The sequence below is a fragment of the Mercenaria mercenaria genome, chromosome 14 (genome assembly GCF_021730395.1).
Source record: "Mercenaria mercenaria strain notata chromosome 14, MADL_Memer_1, whole genome shotgun sequence".
NCBI classification, from domain to species: domain Eukaryota; kingdom Metazoa; phylum Mollusca; class Bivalvia; order Venerida; family Veneridae; genus Mercenaria; species Mercenaria mercenaria.
In genome coordinates, this window is record NC_069374.1 from 29,214,073 (window position 1) to 29,238,009 (window position 23,937).

The window sequence follows — 23,937 nt, forward strand, 5'->3', positions numbered from 1 at the left end:
ATATACAACATAAAATAGCTTACAGGCAACATTTATACTACCCGCTACTATAGGTACTATTCTAGGTTATCCGAATAAATGATGTTAAACCGCACTATCCCTTTTATCAGTCTTAAACATCAAACAAGGGCATTTTTGCTACAATTTTAACATAACGTTGCTCCAGCGGATACACCGTACATTTTGGACTTACATTAATGCCATGCATTAAAATAATTTCATTCAATTGCTAAATGATAAAAGTTTGCTTATCTTTTAATAGCGTTTATTTTTATTTTATAAATACAATATCTGTATAACATAGATGAAAGTAAAATAGAATATCTTAAAGTAACAGCATCTTTATAACATAAACGAAAGTTAAATTATTTAACCCTTTACATACAATTTTGAAATAGGCTATATTCATAAGTATTGTACGGGTGGCTGCCTTTAAAACTACCGGGTGTGTATGAAAAGAAATATTAGACAATTTCTATTATGCGTCTGCGTCATTTACCATGCAATATTGACTTAAATGTGAATCTTAAACTTCAAACAATTTAAGCTTAAATTTACATAGTATAATGTAATGGCGGATATAAGAAGTGCCGAAATTGTTTTATAATTAACTATAAAGTGTAGAAACAAAATGATTTTAGTGCGGTGTACTTTGATACTGGTGTTGGTTCAGCCTATAGGTGCGTATAAAACTTTTAAAGTTAAATAGTTCACAAAATATTGGTATCTTTTAAATTTATAAACGTATTAGTGTAAAAATACTTGTTCTAAATCGTCTTAATTACAAGTTATTTAAGTCCGCTCAGCTTCATTCTGCTTCCTTAACATCAATCATGCCCAAGATTGAAGACTGTAATCAGAATGACGATCTCAAAGGGATTTGAGCACGTGACCACCGTGTATAACTCATTTACTTATGCGCCTCTCGTTTTGTGGGTATTGTGTTCAATTGGTTCTTACTTGTTTCAAGTTAGTAGTGAAGAAAGCTTTTTACAAATTACTCTAGATCTATGAGAAATCAAAATATCTGGCGTCATAAGTATGAACCCTGTGGGGGTTCACATCCACGACCTTCCGGCTACTTTTCGTATATTCTTTATTTAGCGATAGCATGGATTGAAGCCTTACTATGTTAAAAATTCCTGAAACGTCAGAGGTTGTCCTTCTGGACAAAATGCACATTATAATATTCAATGAATATTTTGAAATTTCGGCAGTTATTAGTGTTACAGCTTACTATCGGACCTGGTTAAATCTCAACAGAGTTTAAATGTTTGCTTGAAAATGCTTAAAGATTAAGGCTGTAGTGAAAACGCGATAATTTTATTTGTTGACAATCAATAGCCGATATAATTATACAGGCTATCGACTGTCAACATATGAACGTAAGTCTGAAGACTGGAGTTAACATTGATCATTCTAGAAAAAAGAGGCTGGAGGCATTGCTATTTCTTACTACGCATTTTTTTTTTGTAATTTTTATACAGAGGATATTCAAAAAACAAAAAACATTGAACGAATATCTGATACATTATTGGCGCAGCCATGACTGAATTTCTAGAGTGAAATATATTTGATCTCGTATCCTTTCCGCAGCCGTAACGTAATAAAACGTAGTAACGTCTGATGGCCCTTTCACGCTTCCGTTTCATGAATCAACATTTATTAAACGAAATTAATTTTAATATATTTCTGAAATATCTATGGCTGCAGCTCTCACATGAAGAAATATCTTACACCCGAGGCCTATACTGACACTTTTAGACAATATCAAAATGGACCTTTTGAACGATTTGACGAAAGTTCCAAAAACTCTTCATATAACCTTGCTCTATTAAGGACCCCTGTGGGATTTGAAACTTAAAGGTTGTGCTAAATCCCATCATCCCATGTATTTTTAAATCGTTAGAAAGTGCTGAAAATTGACTCCACCTTAGCAAAAAAGGTCCACGCGCATATGTGGTTACACCTGCGCGTGATCCCTTTCCATTGACCAATGCAAAGGCGACTTTCGTTTTCATTTTTAGCCTGTGTAATTTCATAGACATTTCTTCCGCCAAAAGCTGAAGGTCATCTGACATAATTTGGTGTGTTGTCAAAAACATACTTATACCTGAGGAGATTGTTTAAAAATATGCCGGCCGTCCTAAGGATATGCATAATCAAAAATAATCTAACTTCGTTTTAAATGACGTTATTTTTGTAATGCTATACAGTCAAATATGTATTTGAAATTTCACCGAGAAATTTCCAGATAATGATTAACAGTAATATTATGGTAACCTAATTGTTCTTTCAGTGGGGTTGATGTGTTACTTCTGTACAGATACCAGTAATGAAGAGGGTCGAAATCGCTGCCAAACCTATTATAGAACAATGCGATATTATGGTAAAAAGGCTTTGGATAAGGGTTCCTATAAAACGGACAAATACGTGAAGAACTGTACAGATTATGGCGAGCCAGGAAAGCCAAAATATTGCATGATTGCCTCTGTGGAAGAGAGAAGTAAGCTACTATCTCTTTGGTAGCTTTTATAATTGTAAGATGTAGAGACACTAAATACAATGTCAAATGGCACGGACAAAATTGTATTGAATGGTGTCAAATAGTCCCCGATGTTTTGGTTTGCAGAGCCGGCATTACTCATAAATGTTGTTGATATTAATATTGCTGACACAACGTAGAAAGTCTCCGCTTGACATTTTGGTAACACTTTCATCATGAAATATTAGTACTTTAGAATTCACCGTGGAAATTTGTCATACATCACCACAACAATTTTGGGTTTCATTTTGTTGTTTTTTTTACCTTAACTATGTTTTTATATCAAACATAACCACTACTTATATTTTTATTTTTTCTGAATTATGCCGTGTTTTCTTTTCGCTACTTTTAAAGTGTTGATGCATGCCCTCCCTAATTTAAAAAAATACACAAGTGGTTTTCGTTAAACTTCTACCATATAATACAAGACTATGTCGCTACCTAATTCTAGCATCAATGCTCATGAAATTCAATTTTTTCGGCAAAATTTAAGTTTAATGTAATAACAACGCATTTTCATTCTACCTTTTTTTCTATCTAAATTCTGATTGTATGCAACATGGATTCTTCTGCGAACTTTTAACTAGTGTTCTCCATCATCACAATCATCTGTCATGTTACTATGTCTCCAAACTGACATTCCAACTTATTCATTTCAGAAAATGTTCGAAGCTTTATTCGAGGCTGCAGTGATGGCACAACATTCTTAGGTGCTGAAGTTGATGTACAGTTCGATGAAAATTTAATTAGGCCGGACAATCAGACCACGTGTAAATACACAGGACAGGGTTACATCGTTTGTATAACGATATGCGGCTCCGAGTACGAGTATGGAGACTTTTGTAACGGTCCTCCAATTGTTGCGTCAGCAACGACATTACATTCACCTTGGTTACTGCTGCTACTGACACTTCTAAAAATAACCCTCTCCTGAAGTTGAAATGTGTCTAAAAGTTACTCAAAAATCTTTGAATTGCACCCATTCCTTGACCAGAACTTATTTATATGAATCTGAACGTGAAACTTCAGTATTTTTAGTGGATATTGAATGTGATAAAGACATGATCTTCAATACAGTTTTAGTTTACAGAAAGGTTGCGTCTTGAGTTCAATATTTTAATTGCTTCATAATATGCCATATTTTAATAAAAAGACAACAGTTGAAATCCTAGTTAAAACGTGTTTTATGTTCCAGGTATGTAATTGATACGTTTTCATTTTTCCGGCATATCTGTGAACATATGCATTCCACATATATGAAAGTGTAAGGACGGACCAAAGACTATGAAAATTGTGATATTCTATAAACTTCTCTATGTATACACATATATATTCTATGAACTTCGATGTATATACGTATGTATTCTATGAACTTTTACTTGTATACAAGGGCCTCCGTGGTCGGGTGGTTAAGGTCGCTGACTTCAAATTACTTGCCCCTCACCAACGTCGGTTCGAGCCTCACTCGGGCCGTTGAATTCTTCATGTGAGGAAGCCGCCGAGCTGGCTTACAGAAGGTCGTTGGTTCTACCCAGGTACCCACCCGTGATGAAATAATGCACGGCGGGGCACCTGGGGTCTTTCTCCACCATCAAAGCCCTCAACACCCCTCCCCTTAAAAAGAAATATTTAATATTCTATGAACTTCTATGTGTATAACGAATATCTCTTGATATTGAGATTTATGTTTTTGCTGTCATTGATGTGTAACATTCTGTTAATATGTTGATAAAGACTAATGTTTGTTTTATTAAAAGATTCTACTATGAAAAAATCTCGTTTCTCTATTCCAATAGATAGTTGTATGGAAATAGTTGCAAAACGTAAAACTAAACTGTTGTAAAGCTGTCTGCCTATTTCTACGGTTAATTTCAGCTTTTATCATCCCAGGAATTGTATAAACTCAGCACAAAAAATACAAGGAAAATCGTTGATTAGTTAACCTACTTAGATCTTATTTTATCTAGATTTTCCATTTGAATAGAGTTCTGGAAAACAATCAAATGTTGCTCTTAGGCATATCAGCAATGCAAAAGAAAGCAGGAGTGATTATACAATACCTAAAGCTATGAAAGCGTGAGTATTGGAACTACCCAAGCTGAAATGCTCAAGTTGAAAAAATACACATTACCAAAAACACAACATAAACGTCATGCTGAATGATCTGAAAAGATCGAAATCAACTGCAGTTTGTGTATTGACTGTAATTTAAGTTTTTTTTAATAAACGACTATTACTTCATGACATTATACAACGTATAGTGAATGTAGTTCCATATAAACAATATTCTTGCGAATTTAGTAAAGTTAAATATATGTGATCAGCATTTTCTAACCTGGTAAATATCTGAAAATAAACAATTTTAGTGAAATACGGACTTTGGTATTTTTTTCATTCCTTTGCTAAATAATGTTCAAAAAGTATGAATATTGCATTTTAAAAGCGCAAAAGTGGAGTTCATTGACTGGGAACATATCTAGTGAAGCTTTTGAAAAAGTTCTTACAATTTCAGCAAGTAGTTGTTGAGAAAAAGCACGCAAAATATATGAGCATCTTCACTTGAGAAAGAAGCTTGCTATGAGGAATACTCCGGGCAAGGATGGTGCTATAGTCTATCAATGAACAATCACCTAATCGGAACATGAAGATTATATGCGCATCTCCATTTTAGTGAAGTTTCCTACGAAGGTTTGCTCAAATCCAGAGCGTAATTGCTAAGAAAATAATTCTCCTGACAAGAATTGCGGGACGGACGGACTGAAGAACGGACGGAGGGAAGAAGAGGCAACTTACACGCTTCCCCTTTCGGAAAGCATAAGCAATACAACCATTTGACTGTATCAATGTGACGTTATCATCGTTCTTTCTTTATGTATTCATTATCTAGATATTTGATTTATTAAAAACGGCTAAATTATGTTAAAATATCATGTATTACTCTTATTATATTTTTAATATTCATATACCACATTATAAATAGTGTAGGAAACGAAGACCAGTTAGTTGGACCCAACCAGTCTACGTCAGTAAACAGTGACTTTTATACACCAACATATCCGTCAAGGACTGTAGTATATTAATCTGAAATTCATTTTGGCCAAAATGGTCGGAGTCTCCAGAAATCCAAGATGGCGTCCAAGATGGCCGCCAGTTTTGAGACTATGCTTTAATATATATCTTTCATTGATATCTCTCACAGATTAAAAGATAGAAGTACCAATCTTCTTTTCTGTATATTGCCACTATATGCCCTTTATTTTGATGTATAAAGATATTAGTTATAGTTCCAAGGTCAAGGTCAAATTCATGGTCAAACTTAATTTTTGAGAAAATATGTGACTGTGATCTGGGTATTTTCTTTTTTATGCGAAAGCTTGCATGCTAAATTGGAGAAAATTTACACTAAAATGTAGACTGAAGTATGCAGTTTACAAAACATGTATTAGTAATGTACAAATTTTAGTTTCTATGGAGATATCCTAGATGGCGGACTGCATGTCTGTAGCAAAAAATAACCACATTTATACCAATTGTTTAGTAAGAAGCTCTTGAGTAACACCATCTTAGTATTTATTATAAATTTTATGTTTTCATTTTGTAAGACAGCAAATGATTGCTCTACAGTAACTGCTAATCGGAAAGTGCGTTTGTTAAGAAAGAAAAGCCTTGAATGCTTTTAGTTAAATTTGAGGACCTAAGCTCAGATGAAGACTAGGTATACAATGTCAGAACGAAAAAACAATGTATAATCAGAGACCTAATTAGGTAATTCAGTACCTTATAAAATGTGTTTGGACATGTACTACAATAAAGTCTAATATCTAATATGTTGGTAAATATATACTTGTTCACAGTTTCATGATAATTTTATGTAATCAGCTACAGTTCATTAAGAATAATGCGGCAGTCAGGTAACACAATATTTACTTATTTACTTGTTTTATAGTTAAATTTAGGTAATAAAACATTCTGCATATCCATTGTATAATATATTTATGTCGTACAATGTATATTCAGCTACAACCTAACTCTAGCATTAAATTTTGTCAAAACGAGAATATAATGAATGACGTGGCTGTCACATTATCCTTAATGATATGTACATAAAGCATCGTTTAACACTTCTGAAATGTTGAAATGTTGTAAAGCTGCAAAACATTAAAAGTGAGAATAAGTTAGTGATTTTAAATTTCTTTCTATCGTTTAGTTCAAATTTACCAACACAATACAGAATTTAGTATGTGATGTTTTGTTTCTATTTTATGTACATGAGTTGTAATACACATATATGTTGTACTCGACAATAGATACCGGGTAAATTTTTCGAAATGCAATGAGCTATTTTCGGGCTGATAATCAACATTTCATTGATTCTCCACTAAATTTGAAAATTAAAATGTTGGAAAACTAACAAAATTATCTCTGAACTTTGAAGAACATTATTTTGCGGTTTAATGCTTTTATAACAGGGAATGAGTTTCTTTGCTTTTGTAGATGAAGTCAGTATTTAGATTGATATTAAGTCATCCTGAATTCAAATTTTCTTTTTAGATAGATACGTTACTTATTTTTTGTTTATTCCCCAGTCACACATACTTCGCGGATAGTTACGTCTAGCCACGGATAGAAACTTAATAATCCGTATCGATCCGTACCTGAGCCCTACAGATTGGTGCGGATTGATTACTACTTTGAGGTACGACTCAGGTACTATGATAACTATGTTTCTATCCGTGGCTAGACGTAGCTATCCGCGTCATATGTGTGACTGGGGTATCAAGTTAAATCACATGTTTATTAACGTGCATATAATTATATATATCTTGTCTAGTTTGTGACTGACATTCACTCAACTATTCTGCATTAAGGAATTGCAAAATTGATTCACTAATTAAAATAAATGCACATTTTCGAAGAAATATTTAAATTTCTGTCAGTATACATAATAATGTTTAAGCTTCTACTTTCAAATTGATCAGTAACGTTTTTGTTGGTTTGATATGTACGAATCACAGCGGCATCATTCAATCATACAACTGACATGTCATGTCAAGATGCTGACATAATTTAGGCTTATAAAACGTAAAGTCTTCAAATCACTATTTGTAATCAAAAGTCATAACATAGTAACTTATTTAATCAAACAATAATACTAATTCAGAAAGGTATGAAATATTAAATATTCAAGTATTTAAAAGTAGTTTTAGATTGAAAAACGGACACATGCTGTCATTTGTAATGTTTCAAGTGGGGGTAACGTATCTATTGTCTATTTTTGTACAAACGTTAACTTAGCTTCAATTAATTCAAGTGCCAATAAATGCGAAGATGCTATAATTATCACAAATAATATTATTTAGTGAAACCCAAAAGTCATCTGCAAGGTTTTGTTACTTTTACATCACACCATGCTTGGTGACCACATCAGCGATGGAAATGATGAAAATTTCACAAACTTTAACATCTATTCATGACTTCTCCTATAAACCATTTGTTGTTGAAGATTTTTGACGTTTAATTGTTTCTTTTTCTAATGGGACGGTCAATGTATTTGACCCTCGAGTTTGCCATCTTTTTATGAAAATTTAAAAATTATACCTGGTTTATTTTTTATTGTATATACATAACAATACATGACCCAAAGAATGGTTATGTATATTTCAATTACAGCCCCTAATATGGCCCTGCTTCTGATTCAAAAATATAACTGATATCAGAAAATTAACTACTGTTACGGTTTTATAATTTAGACAGAGATATAAAAGAATATCTTGCCGTATCCTGCAGTAAAACACATTACTTAATAAGTTGATATGGAATAGATACGTTACAATAAATAATAGATACGTTACCAATAGTGACATCGGCTCAGTTCTTTAATGTAACTGCAAATCTCAATATTACTGGGTAAATGCAATATTTATTTTTCTACCCCCCCCCCCCCCCCACCCCCTACACACACAAAGGTGGCCATATTAAAACTGCAATGTCTGCTCCGCCCGTCCGTTGTTCGGGCTGTAACGCTGCTATCTTTAAAGAGATTTTAAAAATGACTTTACATAAATGTTCAACATAATGAGACGCCATGCCATGCAGAAGTACCAGACTCCTAGCTCCAATGTCAAGGCCATACACACAGGTTAAAGGTTAACATGGTTTGTTTCATGTCCGGTCCACAGGGATTTGTCCCTAATAATGAAAGCTCTTGTTTCATTATTGTATAAGAAGCTTTAGAAAAAATACGCCTACCACGTTATCCAAATTCATATCAGTTTAATCTAACAATTTTAATAAAACAATCATAAAATTGCCTCTCATAGTGTGATAGAACAGTAATCACACAGCTTCATTAAGGCATGTGGAAATGTCAACCAAATGCTTGATCAATAAAAATTGGTAAAGAATCTGTCTATATAGCGTATCTATTGTGAAAAAGACAAACATAAATCTGATAATCCGTTTTTTATCGTTACGTTTATAAAACAATACATTTAGTGATAAAAATCGTGTGACTGTTTAATGTGTGTGAGTTTTTCTAAAAAACTTGTATGGTAATATTAATGATACTCGGTTGGAAAAGGTAGTAAGTTTCTATTTTGATTTAAAGTACTATACATATAATGTCACCTATGAGACAATATCGTTGCTTTTTCAATTGCATGGTAAAAATATTGATTGCTGCATGGTGAAATATAACAACTAATGGATTTTAAAACATAATATTAAAGCATATTATGTTCAATGTATGTGGTTCTCTGGCTTCCTCTGAGTTTGATAACTTATAACCTGTCTGATGTTCAAGGGACAAACAATTTACAGTCGCATTTTATGCAAAAGTCTTTAAATGCACTGCAGTAACTGTTGTCTGTGGCTGTGACGTAAAGTAAACATATCTAATTAACGTACATGTTGATTTTTGTGACCTCGCAGGTTGATGGATACCACTTCGAATTTACCATATCTGTATCCCCCTACCAGCAGCGGACAACCGTATTGATGTTTAATAGTGATATGATTGTTTTCTTTCAATCAAAAGTTTTTATAGGGTGAAAAATCGAAAAAAGAGGATTAAATCGCAGATATTACACGCTTTTAATAATATTTTTGACATAAAGGTGACCTTTGACCTTGAATTTGACATTGACCTTGAATATTTTTATTATGTATGGATATGACTGTCAAGCGATGTTCGATATACACACATTTAAAACAAATTTATTTACAATATTTAGACAAATAAATAACCAGTTACAACACGTATATTTGACTACTTTCCTCATACTTTGGCGGCCATCTTGGACGCCATCTTGAATTTCTGGATTATCCGACCATTTTGATTAAAATGAAATTTTGTTTCTTATTTTGCAGACCCTGACAAACATTTTGGTATATAAAAGTTACTGTTTACAGACGTAGACCAGTTGACCCCCAAAATAAGCATGATATGCTGGTTCATTTCCTACACTAAAAGCACTCTTCTTATAGGATAGAGGCTGTGAAGTGAAATCAGCGTCATTAAGAAACCAGTTAAGAGGGAGCATAGCAACTGACCGTATAGTCTTAAATAATAATAATTTCACTTCGTAGCCTCTATCCATTTGTACACTCTTCATGAATAACTACTGTCATTTTGACTTAGCTAGGTTTCCTTAACCACCTGTAAATGTAGTGCTTGAATTCAAAGATCTCTACTTTTACGTACAAATTAAGTATTAAGTTACATATTGACCTTCTTTCCGGAGAACTGATCGACTGCAAATAAGTATTGTTTTAAGCCTTATCGGGAATCGAAAAATTCTGAATAAGTGGAATTATATCTTACACACACTTTCACTGAAAAATACATTGACCGGACAGCTTTGACGAATTGACTGCTTACATCTTCCATTAATAATTTTTGCCAAAAAAATGATCGATCTATCTTGTCGAAGCACTTTTCTTAATCGATAAAGATACAGTAAAGTTTGTCTCCACTGTCTAGAAGCTTTGAAACTATTGAGTGGAACAGAAAAGTTCAGTCTACCACTGACATCCCTTTCTGAATCCAAATTGATTTTTGAGATTTTTTCATACTTTCCGGTCCACTTTGTCAATCTGCTTAGTAGAATTTGCGAGTATATTTTCGCTAGGACATTAATAAGCGTTATCCCACGATATGGCCATATCTATAAAATAACTGTGTCATTTCTTGTCGTGGTTTAAAATATTTTCACTTCTGTTAATGCTTCAGAACCATCTGTATGTTTCATTCCTGTAGAAAAATGCCCCTCAAAAAATTAAACAGAGGATACTTGGTTGTTTCGGTGTAACATAGTAATACCAGATGAAATATTTTCACGAATGACGAACCCACACGTGAAAATGCAAAATGTGGTGTCCACACGTGAAATATATTTTGATCTAACATGTAAAACAAACAGTTTTTTCTTTTCATTCATTGACGTTCAATGCTTTTAACAAAATCAATTCAATTTTATCTGCAAAACGTCGAACTATGTTGAAGTCACTATATATGTGTTCAAACATGTTTATAAGTTCTATCAGATTTTAGACTTCTCAAAGTTTTACATTTGAATACGATGGACAGTATATCTATTCTGATCCAATCATTAAAATGTTGTTTCAGCGACTGTTTGAGTCCGTATTACAAATGATTTTGTTTTTTGTTTGAAACGACGAAAAAGACCGAATGTTTCGAGTACCATACAAGGTTTTATCTTGCTTTTTGTGCAAAAAAAACAATTGGCAAGCTGAGAACTAGCTAACCTATTTGGGAAATAGATTTTAGTTTTGCGTGCTTTGTTGGCAAATAAAACACGATTTTGAGTTCAGATGCGTTGTAATCTAATTAATTACGACGCATTTGAACGAACGTGTTTTATTTGCCAACAAAGGACACAAAATAACATCTATTTCCATTCTAACACGTTCGAATTACACCAGGAAGGGGTACTAATCTGGAATAAAATGCGGTTTTAAATATGAGGGAGTAAACCGGAATAGCCAAAAGTATGTTGCGGAACTTGTTCTGATCGACAAGACAATACACGGTAAATTCTTCTTTGTTTATATTAAAAGAAAATACTTCTAAATGAAACATTTTGCTACCGGTTATTGCCGTGGTGCATGTACTATACTTATGTGTTTCGACATGTATAACTGTTACAAGTAATTTAAAGTTTCTTAATCGTGCTAGATCTGTAAGGATATAGGGAAGATGCTTGTTGAAGAAAATTGTCTAACTCAAAACCAAGACTCCTGTCACAAATGGATATAACTATTATTGTTTTTTATTCGTTTGGCCCAGAAGTTTATATATTTATATCTGTATTGTGTCATTTACCATGTACTTGACAGGATTTCGGAAAACAAATTAGGGCATAGTCACATATGATTTAGTCTCGACACGGGTGGTAAACGCGCAACCCAATTCCCGCCGGGAATACGCTTAAAATGGGTTGCGCGACTTCCGGTGCTGGTGTTGCGCGTAAAAATAGACGAAATTGAGATATGTGAAGTCATGATTTTGCTTCGTATGAGACAAGAATATTTTTTCTCGAAAAAAGGAAAATGCTATTCGACACAAATATGATGATACATCGTATATATAAAATATCTGGTTTGTAATTTATGATTCGGCTCTATTATCACAAAAACTCTGGCGACACGAAGTGTGAAAAAAGTATGAAATCAACAAAAATGGAAGTTTCTGACCTCATATACCTAATCTGAGGACATCTGATGCTTTTTATGATAACTCAACTGTTATATAGTAACGAATATCAAAATTATTTGCTTCAAATCCTGCTTACAGGGACATAATTGACAAAAAATCATCGGGAATGGGGTTGCGCACCGGGAATGGAGTTGCTCGTATACATCATAATGTATATAATGTATACGCGCAACTCCATTCCCAGGGCGCAACCCCATTCCCGATTGTTTTTTTTTGCCAATCTTTCCCCCTAAAGCAACATTTCGTTCAAGTGTATGTAATATTCATGACTGTTATACACGTGTTTGATCATTAGAAGCGTCACATTTCCAGAAAGAAGGCACAAGAGTTAGAAAATTTGCATTTTTATGATTCCAAACTTTTCTGACAGACCGAGCCAGCAGAGTTTTCATGATATCAGGGCTGATTCTTAAATTAATAATTTCGCATTTCAAACATATGATCTTTATTCATTTTTGTGTCGAATAGCATTTTGCTTTTTTTGAAAACACTCATAAATGTGTCATTATTTACAAAAACAAAAACCCACCTACCTCGATTTTGTATATATTGATGCGCAACACCAGCACCGGAAGTCGCGCAACCCATTTTAAGCGTATTCCCAATGGGAATAGGATTGCGCGTTTACCACCCGTGCTCGATAATGTTGAACAGTAGCATAATATATAAACGGTCCACTGACTAGCTATTACACTAAGTTTACCTTGTTTTACCTTACTGTAAAATAATTGCAGCCTTGAAAGTCGATAATAACCAGATAGAATACAACAATAAACAAGATATGTTTATTAACGTCTCACACCTCATGACATAATAAAACAAGAGGGTCATGATGACCCTGGATCGTTCACCAGAGTAATATGTTTCAAATGTCAAACTGATGATTTTTAGAAATTTTTTGGAAAATTTTCCGATGTACAATCAAGTAACCCCTGGGGCGGGGCCAATTTTACCCCGGGGGTCATGATTTGAACAAATTTGTAAAAGTCGACAAGGCAATGTTACATATCGAATATCTAAGATCTAGGCCTTCTGGTTTATTTTTAAGCAAATTTATGAAGATTTCCCTATGTACAATAAAGTAACCCCTGGGGCTGGGTCAATTTGACCCTGGGGGGTCAAGATTTGAACAAATTTTGTAGAGGTCCACTAGGCAATGCTACATTTCGAATATCTAAGCTCTAGGCCTTCTGGTTTATTTTTAGAAAATATTGAAGATTTTTCTATGTACAATCAAGTAACCCCATGGGGCGGGGCCAATTTGACCCCGGGGGTCATGATTTGAAGAAATTTTGTAGAGGTCTACTAGGCAATGCTACATGTCAAATATCTAAGATCTAGGCCTTCTGGTTTATTATTAGAAATTTTTTGAAGATTTTCCTATGTAAAATCAAGTGACCCCTGGGGCGGGGTCAATTTTGACCCTGGGGTCATGATTTGAATAAATGTTGTAGAGATCCACTAGGCAATGCTACATGTGAAATATCTAAGCTCTAGGCCTTCTGGTTTATTTTAAGAAAATTTTTGAAGATTTTCATTTGTAAAATCAAGCGACCCCTAGGGCTGGGTCAATTTTGACCCCGGGGGTCATGATTTGAACAACTTTAGTCGAGGTCCACTAGGCAATGCTACATGTCAAATATCTAAGCTCTAGGGCTTCTGCTTTTTGAGAAGAAGATTTTTTAAGGTTTTCCTATGTAAAATCAAGTGACCCCTGGGGCGGGGTCAATTTGGATCCCGGGGGTCTGATTTGAATAAATTTTGTAGAGGTCCACTAGGCAATGCTACATGTGAAATATCTAAGACCTAGGCCTTCTGCTTTATTTTTAGAAATTTTTTGAAGATTTTCCTATGTAAAATCAAGTGACCCCTGGGGCGAGGTCAATTTTGACCCCGGGGTCATGATTTGAACAACTTTAGTAGAGGTCCACTAGGCAATGCTACATGTCAAATATCTAAGGTCTAGGGCTTCTGGTTTTCGAGAAGAAGATTTTTTAAGATTTTTCTATGTAAAATCAAGTGACCCCTGGGGCGGGGTCAATTTTGACCCCGGGGTCATGATTTGAACAAATTTGGTAGAGGTCCACTAGGCAATGCTTCACACCAAATATCTAAGCTCTAGGGCTTCTGGTTTTTTAGAAGAATATTTTTAAAGTTTTTCCTTTCGGTTGCCATGGCAACCAGAGTTCTCCATGGAATTCAATTCTTTGAACAATTTTTAGAGAAGACCATCCAAGGAACATCCCTGTGAAGTTTCATCAAAATTGGCCTGTTGGTTTAGGAGGAGATGTTGTTCAAAGGAAAGTGTGGACGGACGGACGACGGACGGACGGACGCCGGACGGTTAGTGATCACAATAGCTCACCCTGAGCACTTTGTGCTCTGGTGAGCTAACAATCGTTTTGGCCAAGTTAAACCACAGACATCAGGTAAACCTTGCTACACAGAAATATGAAAAATAACATTTATACATTGTGTGTTTAAAATTCATATACTAGAAAAACATAAAATATTTAACACTTCAGGTGCTGCAATATGTCAAAACATAATTCTATTACTTTTAAGGATCCTTTCTTTTTATAGCTCTAATATGTCCACAAAAAAAACAGCAATTTCAAGAACAATCGCTCCGAGATAGTAGACAAGAAGAAGACAAAAACAAAGAAAAAAGAAATTGTACGAAAGTACTTTCGTCTACTCAATGTTTTGGCAATTAATACGCCACGTATTGTAAAAATCGATGTACCATTCTTAGTGATATTACAAACATAATACTAAAAAGAAAGAAAACTTCAAGCGATACCATGTACAGAAAACACTAATCTTACTGGTGAATTCACTTTTAAAGGTAAAAAATATAAGCTATACATGCAAAACGATTGTTATAAAGAACTCTAGTTTTCAGTTAGTCACTTGTACAAAATATCTGAAAATATATAATTCATTTATTATTGTCTCATTATACTATATCTGAATATAATATATATGTAACATTTCATGCACATGTATATGACCATTCGAATTATAAGAGACTTAGAATAAGCACAACATAAAGTTCAACACAACGAGTATTTACATAGTGAATCCGAGAAACATATTGTTAATTGATACCGATTTTTCTTTCAAAGTACTTCTTTAAAAGAAGCTCTAGACAAGCAAGCACTTAAAACAGTATCATCTATTCAGTGTTATCAAATTAGCATGCGTTTCTCTTAACAGATAAAGCCAGGTACATAAATGAAATATAGTTAACATTATTTGCATAGGCTAAAATAGCGTATCTGTAGAACACGTGTATATGTTGAAACAGGAAGTTGTACAAAGTCGCACTAAGGAATGATTAGTAAATAACAATCTTAACCATTAACTTTACTAATGTTCAAAAATTCGTTTTCAAAGCATGACGCCTTCTCAGAAAACATTTATCTAAGATCATTCTACACTATACAATCTAATATAACATTGATCCCACTTTCTATTGTTACAAAAACAATGAAGATGCTTTCTTTATAATTTATTTGACAAGCGTCTATGCGTTTTGGTGTATGTTTACACTGACACGTGATTTCCGGAGAAAACGGCCAACGAAGATGCTTTTGCTTGTCAGTGTTTCATTTCGATTGCCTGAAAACGGGTACCTTTTTGTATACATATATTTCACGTTATATTAGTGTAAGTAAGTCATCACCTTTTTTAAAACATAGTTTGTGTTGATTATATCAGTTTCATGAAGAAAACATTAACAGCAACAGCAGTTATCAGAAATATTAAAGTCTGATGACCATGCAATAAGTTTTGCCCCGCCGTAGGCCCGTTACAGAAGTCCGTATCACAGAGCTGTACACATATATTTGCAAGGTGACGGTGGCTATACCCGCACGTGGACTGGTTGTCGGGTCTCAGGTAATTCTTCTGGTAACTAAGTCTTGTAAGATTAAGATCGGCAGAGAAATCTTCGCCATTGCTGCAGTCTCTGATGTATGCATTTAAACTACCTGGAATAAAAAAGAATTGATTTTACTTTATATTACAAGTTTACGGTTCATTTAAATGATCGACAATGTAATAAATCTATCGCATTTAAAGGCACTGGCCTCCAGATATCAGAAAACATAGTTATCAGGAAATTAATGCTATATTTCTTAAGAAAGCTTTGAAACTTAATTACTGATAGACTGCTATGGAAGCACAGAAGAATTAGTTGTTTTACTAATTTTACAATGAAATTCGAAAAGCGTTTATAACGCTTTACTCATGTAAACTGCCTTAATTATAAATATATATATATATAACTATCTATAAATACATATTCATCCGTGGCGGCCTGGGTTCGATACCCGACGTGTGCATCATTTTTTTTTTCTTGCTTTTGTACAAAAAATCTGTATTAGGTTCCAGTCAAATTTCAACAGGTAATTTTTTTTGTTTATTTTTTTTTTTGGTACAATGAAAATCTACATATGAACCTCTGAAACAGAAAAAAAACACTTTACCTGCGGAGTATATCATTTCAATTTTACAGAATTGATACAAAGGTCTGCCAGTTACCCTATCAAAGTAGTGACTGCATTCCTTCAAGTGGGGAAATTTCTGAAATACGAATAGCAGAAATTATCTGTAAGACATAAGTGATATCATTGCCATTAACAAAATTAACACAGCTCAGTTCAAAGCAAAAAAGGTCCCTTTAGGCCGCGGTAACATTAATATGAAAATACCATATGTTAAGTAACAGCAAGTAGGTCAGCAGGAGTATCATTTAGTAAACATGTTTTAGAACTAAAGTGAAGTCTTTAAAAATGATACTGCAGTGAGATTTTTACATGTCTTATTTAATGCATGTTTTGAAACTGGTAAAATAACGTTACAATCGGGCAAAGGTATCAGTTACTCTATTTCGAAAACTGGTTCTACAGAAGCGTGAGAGCCAGTAAGTTACTGGGGGAATAACTCTTGCTCCACCAGGTATAAGTTATTTCTGTAAAATAATTTCTGCACTTTTTCCAGCTATAATGAAAGAAATTACCATGTTTTACATCTTACATATGAAATTAATCTATTTTAAAGGCTATTTTCTAAATTAAAAATGCAGTGCTTAGTGTGTAAATGACGTCATAAACACACTCAAATGGCTGCCTCCATGATCAGCCATTTTCTTAAATTTCAAACTGTCACATTTTTTTTTCAATAAAACAGTTTAGTGTGTAAATGACTATAAACAACTTCAGCATGGGCCTCTGGATCACCCATTTCCTTAAATTTCAAACTGTCACATTTTTTTTTCAATAGTGCTCCGATTTTAAAAATTCTTTCAGCGTCATGAAAGGCGTGGGGATGGCTTTCATATAAACCTAACTTATTGTCAGGCATTCCATGCCCTTTAAGCGATAGGTTATCAGTTTGAACTGAAAGAAATAATAAACTGGTCGATGAACAGAATGGCTTCAGGAAGAGGCGTAGTAATGCTGGTCACTTTCCAGTCAAAGCACTCTTTATCGAAACCCGTTTAAAAAGAAAAAGCAAACTTATGCTACTTTCATTGATTCTAAAAATGGCAAAGTTGGGTGTTGATAGTAAACTGTAGTTAAATCATTTGTATCAGATTAAATGGATTTTCATCAGACTGGTTTGATATAAATATAGGTTTAAGACAGGGCAGCATTCTGTCGCCAACCTTTTCAATTATTTTATTTACAAACTAGGAATAAAGATTAAAGCACTTGGACGCGGTTCTATCTTGACAAATCTTATTGTATGCTGGTGACATTGAGTTTCTTCAGAATATGTCAAGTACTTTGAATGATTTGTGTAGTGTGAATAACATGAAAACTAATGTTAAGAAAAGGTAATATGAGCCGTGCCATGAGAAAACCAACATAGTGGGTTTGTGACCAGCATGGATCCAGACCAGCTTGCGCATCTGCGCAGTCTGGTCAGGCTCCATGCTGTTCGCTTTTAAAGCCTATTGGAATTAGAGAAACTGTTAGCGAACAGCATGGATCCTGACCAGACTGCGCGGATGCGCAGGCTGGTCTGGATCCATGCTGGTCGCAAAGCCACTATGTTGGTTTTCCCATGGCACGGCTCATATATTCTAAAGAGGCCGTTCATAGCAAAGGACTCAGTCTGTTTTCAGTTGTGGTCAACAATGCATTGATATTATAGATAAATTAGCCGCACTATCGGAAAACCAACAGAGTGCATTTGCGACCAGCATGGATCCACGTCCGCGCAGTCTGGTCAGGATCCATGCTGTTCGCTTTCAAAGCCTATTGGAATTAGAGAAACCTTTAGCGAACAGCATGAATCCTGACCAGACTGCGCGGATGCGCAGCCTGGTCTGGATCCATGCATGCTAGTCGCAAATGCACTATGTTGTTTTTCTCATTGTGCGACTCAAATATTATTTTTTAGATCTAGAGTTAGAAATGCACTAAAATTATAATGTAACAACATATAAACCACATTTTCTTATTTCTGAAAAAAAAATGCTTCCCTACTTTCTTCCAACTGAAAGAAATTACTATGCTTTATAACTTAATGTCAAGAAACTTTGGAGAAATTAAAGTATTTAAAAGGGTGTTTGCGAAATAATAATTCAGCAGTATGTAAATGATGTCATAAACACACTTAAATATGACTGCCACCGTGGTAAGCCATTTCATTAAATTTCAAAATGCCAAATCGTTTCCAACATGCCTTTTGCAATAATAATCCGATTATAAAATATCTATCAGCCTTATGAATTGCCGGACAACTTTCATGTTAAATCAAATCATGGCTAGGCGTTCTTTCCCTTTAAAACATATAGAAAATATCAATTATCTATCCTTACAGAAGTTTTTGTAGTATTTTGTCGCTCAAAGTCAGCCCTCTGCCCCGATAGCCCCCGCACACCACGCAGACAATCTGCATTTTCGTCGTCGCCGGAATCACTACACTGGAAACATCTTATACCGGCTGAAACATAACAGGGAAGGATTCAAATCAGTTCATAGTTTTAGCTATATAGATCTATGCGAAATCAACGTGACCATTTGGACAAAGGTTTTAAACCAAAACGAAATAACCATAAGTAACAGTCTTTAGAAAATGTATTCGTGCTCATCTACGTAGCATTTGAAATGTAAGATCGTGTTGAAAAGGGAACCGTTTTCGAATTATCGTCAAATAAATGCATTTGCAGTCATTTAATAGTATAAGTACATAATCAGAGAGTTCCAGGTAGTACTAATACATGTTTATAGAAATACTGAGTATTCGTGCAGTTAGAAATATAGATAGAAAAACTACTGCGCCATTAGCGCAATAAACATGTGATGTGAAAGTTATACAAGTACTTATATTGACGTGAGTTTTCCATATTAAAATATATATATATTGTATACATAGGTATATTTATAAAGTTATATAAGTAATTATTTATTCAATAATTATAACAGACGAAAGAAAATTGAGATTAATCATTTGGGATACTCCCATCTTAACTTGGACGTAATACTTTCTTATTTGAAAAGACAAACAATCCTAGTGTTATAACAAGCTTTTGTCATGCAATATAATTATCATGGCCGATATTTTTGTACAATTATTCAAGGTATTTGAGAGGGATGATTTGAATTTGCATAATATTTTATTTCTACTTTCACAGTTTCAGGTGCAACTTGTAATATAGTAGTGTAACCCTGTCTGCATAAAAGGTGCCATGTCTAATTAGTTGTACTGTTGTTGTCTCCTAATTTTATTCAGTGTTATTTTTCAAAACATATTATGCAAGATAATCACACTGATGCTACATGAAAGTGCTAGTTAAAGTAAAGTAAAATGAATTCCGTTACCTATATACATGACACAAGTTAGGCGTAGGAGCAGCGGTGGGAGGAGAGGGCAGCGCCTCCAATTTTGAGGGTGGTGGGCCAGCATCTGGTTTGAGCTATTGGACTCACCCGTGCGTCGGCGCCGACGTTGGTGTCGGCGTTCCGGTTTGGTTAAGTTTTTGTGTATGCACCCCAGTAACCATTTGTGGGAATAGACACTTATTCACTGTGATAAACTGACTTATATTGAGCAGGTTTCATAACTCAGTTTTGCTTTTTTACAAAATTATGCCCCTTCCTTTCTTAGCAGTTTTGGGTTAAGATTTTGTATGTAAGCTGGTATCTTAGTACAAACTAACGGAAATGCATTGAAACGTCACACACTTGTTCACTGTGATGATCTTATTTACATCGCATAGGTTTCATAACTCTATTTTGCTTTTTTACCAAATATTCCCCTTTTTCGACTTGGCAGTGTTTGGTTAAGTTTTTGTATGTAAACTGATATATGCTTTTCTGTTGTTCTTGTATTACCCTTTGGATAAGACACCCACGTAAGACACCCAGATCGAAATAATATACCCCGATCGGGAGATGTGCCCAACCTGTTTAACTACATTTACAAATGTGAAGACCAAATATTTCAGTATTTTGTTTTATTAGAAAAGCTTAGGTTCATATGTTCAATATTTTGTTTTATAAGAAAAGTTTAGGTTCATATGTTCAATATAATTTTGTTTTATAAGAAAGGCTTAGGTTCATATGTTCAACCTTTTACCGACGTGCATGTAGTACCGTACTAACGGTGTGCCGAAGGGTTTCATCAGCTGCATTGCATCAAGTTTTTATATGTCGCTCCGAATTACACAAAACGGTTTCAATATGCATCAGACGGCATCAAGTTGTAATGAATCGTTCCATTTTAGAGTGCACGAACTCGTGATGCGTTAGAAATTTTCACATTGGACTACATGGCATCAAGTTTTTATAAGCCGCTCTGAATTACACAAAGCGATAAATCACTTCATCTAACATGCACTGCACGTTATCATGTTGGTTTCAACGGCTACACATTGAGCTGCATGGTATCATGTTTTGTCGGATGATTTCATATTTCGATGCATTGCAACAAGCTTTTGTCAATGCATCGTTTCATGTTTCAATGGGTGCCATGAAGTTTTGTATTAAATGGTTTCAAAATACAATGCGTTGGATGCAAATTCATTGGACGGGATGGAGTTTTAGACTAGACGGCCTTGAAATGCACAGCACTGTGACTTGTTAATGGATGGATTGTATATTTACTAATTTTGGCCGCCGCCCATAGCAAACCGGAGAGAACATACTCATGCCGCCAGATTGCCGCATGATACCCTGTTTATTACTACTCCGATGAATTTTCATCAAAACACTTTGGTGAGTACAGTATGTTTGAATAAATTCAAACAATGCATTCTTTTAAAAAAACGTTTAATTTATCACGGTACACCGTTCATATGTTTGGATATTTAACCACTCGATCGTGCCATATATCTGAACTCGGAACCGTGGTAATTCATACTAGACGGCCTTGAAATGCACAGCGCTGTAACTTGTTAATGGATGGATTGTATATTTACTAATTTTGGCCGCCGCCCATAGCAAACCGGAGAGAACATACTCATGCCGCCAGATTGCCGCATGATACCCTGTTTATTACTACTCCGATGAATTTTCATCAAAACACTTTGGTGAGTACAGTATGTTTGAATAAATTCAAACAATGCATTCTTTTTAAAAAAAAAACGTTTAATTTATCACGGTACACCGTTCATATGTTTAGATATTTAACCACTCGATCGTGCCATATATCTGAACTCGGAACCGTGGTAATTCATACGATAAACAACGCAGTTTGTGAATATATGATGAGTGAAATACGTTAACTACCTGAAAATACAGCTGTGTAACTAGTTAAATTACTAAAACATATATAAATAATTCGCGATGAATTTATTAATCTAAATATTTTCATTAAAACACTTACCGCATTGAGAAATACACATAACCAGTATCGCTCCACAGGAAAAAGCAAACACGTTACACCACATTTCCTAAATTTGTCTATAATTTCGATTTAAGTTCATATCACATTTCAAAAGAAAAGACGGATTATTTTATAACTAAAAACAAATCTCTACAATTTTCCTGTTCTGTATGTTCTTAAATATTTAAACATTAAATCGATATTTTACACAAATACGGATCTTGCTATCCTTTGTGTTTGGTTATTCAAATTTCTGAAACGCAATGCTATTCATGAACCCGGAATATCATATTTCAGTTAAATACATTTTACATGGGTATAGTCCGTTTCTGTATTTACGTGTCTGTTGCTACATACTATGGAAGGGCATAAGTGTCAGGTGTATGTTATTATCCAACTTGAAATTTTAAAGTATAGCCTCAACATTTTTATACTCCCCGAAGGTGGGCATATTAAAATCGCACTGTCCGTCCGTTCGTGCGCGTGTCCGTGTAAATTCTTGTCCGGTCCCTAACTCTGACACCCATAAAGGGATTTTGAAATAACTTGGCATAAATGTTCCCCATAATGAGACGACGTGTCATGCGCAAGATACAGACCTCTAGCTTTAAGGTCAAAGTCATACTTAGATGTCGAAGGTTAACATGGTATGTTTCTTGTCCGGTCCATAACTCTGACATCGATGAAGGGATTTTAAAATTACTTGGCATAAATGTTCCCTATATTGAGACAATGTGGCATGCGCAAGACCTAGACCCCTAGCCCCAAGGTCAAGGTCACACTTAAAAGTCAAATGTTAACGGTCTGCTTCGTGTCCGGTTCATCACTCTGCCGTTCATCAAGGGATTTTAAAATTACTTGGCATAAATGTTCCCCATAATGAGACGACGTGTCATGCGCAAGATCCAGACCCCTCTAAGGTCAAGGTCATACTTAGATGTCAAAGGTAAACAAGGTCTGTTTCTTGTCTGGTCAATAACTCAGCCATTCAAGGGATTTTAAAACTACTTAGCGCAAATGTTCCATATAATGAGTCGATATGTCATGCACAAGACCCAGGTCCCTAGCTCCAAGGTCAAGGTAACCTTTGAAGAACTTTTTTTGTCTTGTCACAATATGATTCATACCTAAACTATTCTGGCATATTTTGCGCAGACAACTGTAGCATTCTTGGGCAAGTTTCGGGGGCATTTGTCACTAATAGTGACAGCTCTTGTTAGTAAATAAATGATATACATCGGTTACTTATGCCCTTCCGTACTTTTTAATTATTTATTAAACTTAACTTGGTTGGATTATAAACGTACTAGGCCAGTTTCTTCTCATGACATATTATTATTATTTTATACTATTAACATCTACATTCAAAGGCAGCCACTCAATGAGCGAAATGCATACCCTACCAGTATAGAAATTGAGCGGTGTGACCTGAGGGACAGTGGGGAAGGACCCCCAGGACAGAGAAAGAGAAAAACTTTTCAGATTTTTCCGGCAAATATAGCCCGGCTCTTTTTAAATCTTTAGACAGGCTGGTTGTTTAGTTTAACGTGCTCGGTCAACAACACCAGTACACGACTTTCTTGCTGCCAATGGTTATATCCACTACTGTATAAATGGAAAATACCTTAAGGGAGTAAGCAGAATTTCAGTGCTCAGGCGGGAATATAGCCCGAGACCTCTAGATTGGCTGTCCAAAGTGTTTATCACTGGACCACCGTAATACGAATGTCTTAATGTTGGCCCTGGAGTAACATACTAGTACATTGTATATTATGGTTGAACTAACTGTATTGCGCCAGTACTTGTTTTTCCG

At 34.7% G+C, this 23,937-nt stretch overlaps 2 protein-coding genes across 2 annotated transcripts; one reads left to right on the forward strand and one right to left on the reverse strand.

Moving 5' to 3' along the window:
• The first annotated feature begins 479 nt into the window (after positions 1-479).
• LOC123527112 (uncharacterized) lies at positions 480-4,319 on the forward strand. The gene is made up of 3 exons (XM_045306395.2): positions 480-680; positions 2,300-2,506; positions 3,205-4,319. Exons 1-3 carry the CDS (start codon positions 632-634, stop codon positions 3,477-3,479), a joined length of 531 nt encoding a protein of 176 aa, XP_045162330.1. The 5' UTR covers positions 480-631; the 3' UTR covers positions 3,480-4,319.
• Positions 4,320-13,054: 8,735 nt separating this feature from the next.
• On the reverse strand, positions 13,055-22,376 carry LOC123527111 (uncharacterized). The gene is made up of 4 exons (XM_045306394.2): positions 22,125-22,376; positions 19,117-19,241; positions 16,775-16,871; positions 13,055-16,276 (listed from the first exon to the last, which is right to left on the reverse strand). The coding sequence occupies exons 1-4, from the start codon at positions 22,186-22,188 to the stop codon at positions 15,996-15,998; spliced, it is 567 nt and encodes a 188-aa protein (XP_045162329.2). The 5' UTR covers positions 22,189-22,376; the 3' UTR covers positions 13,055-15,995.
• Between the last annotated feature and the right edge of the window lie 1,561 nt (positions 22,377-23,937).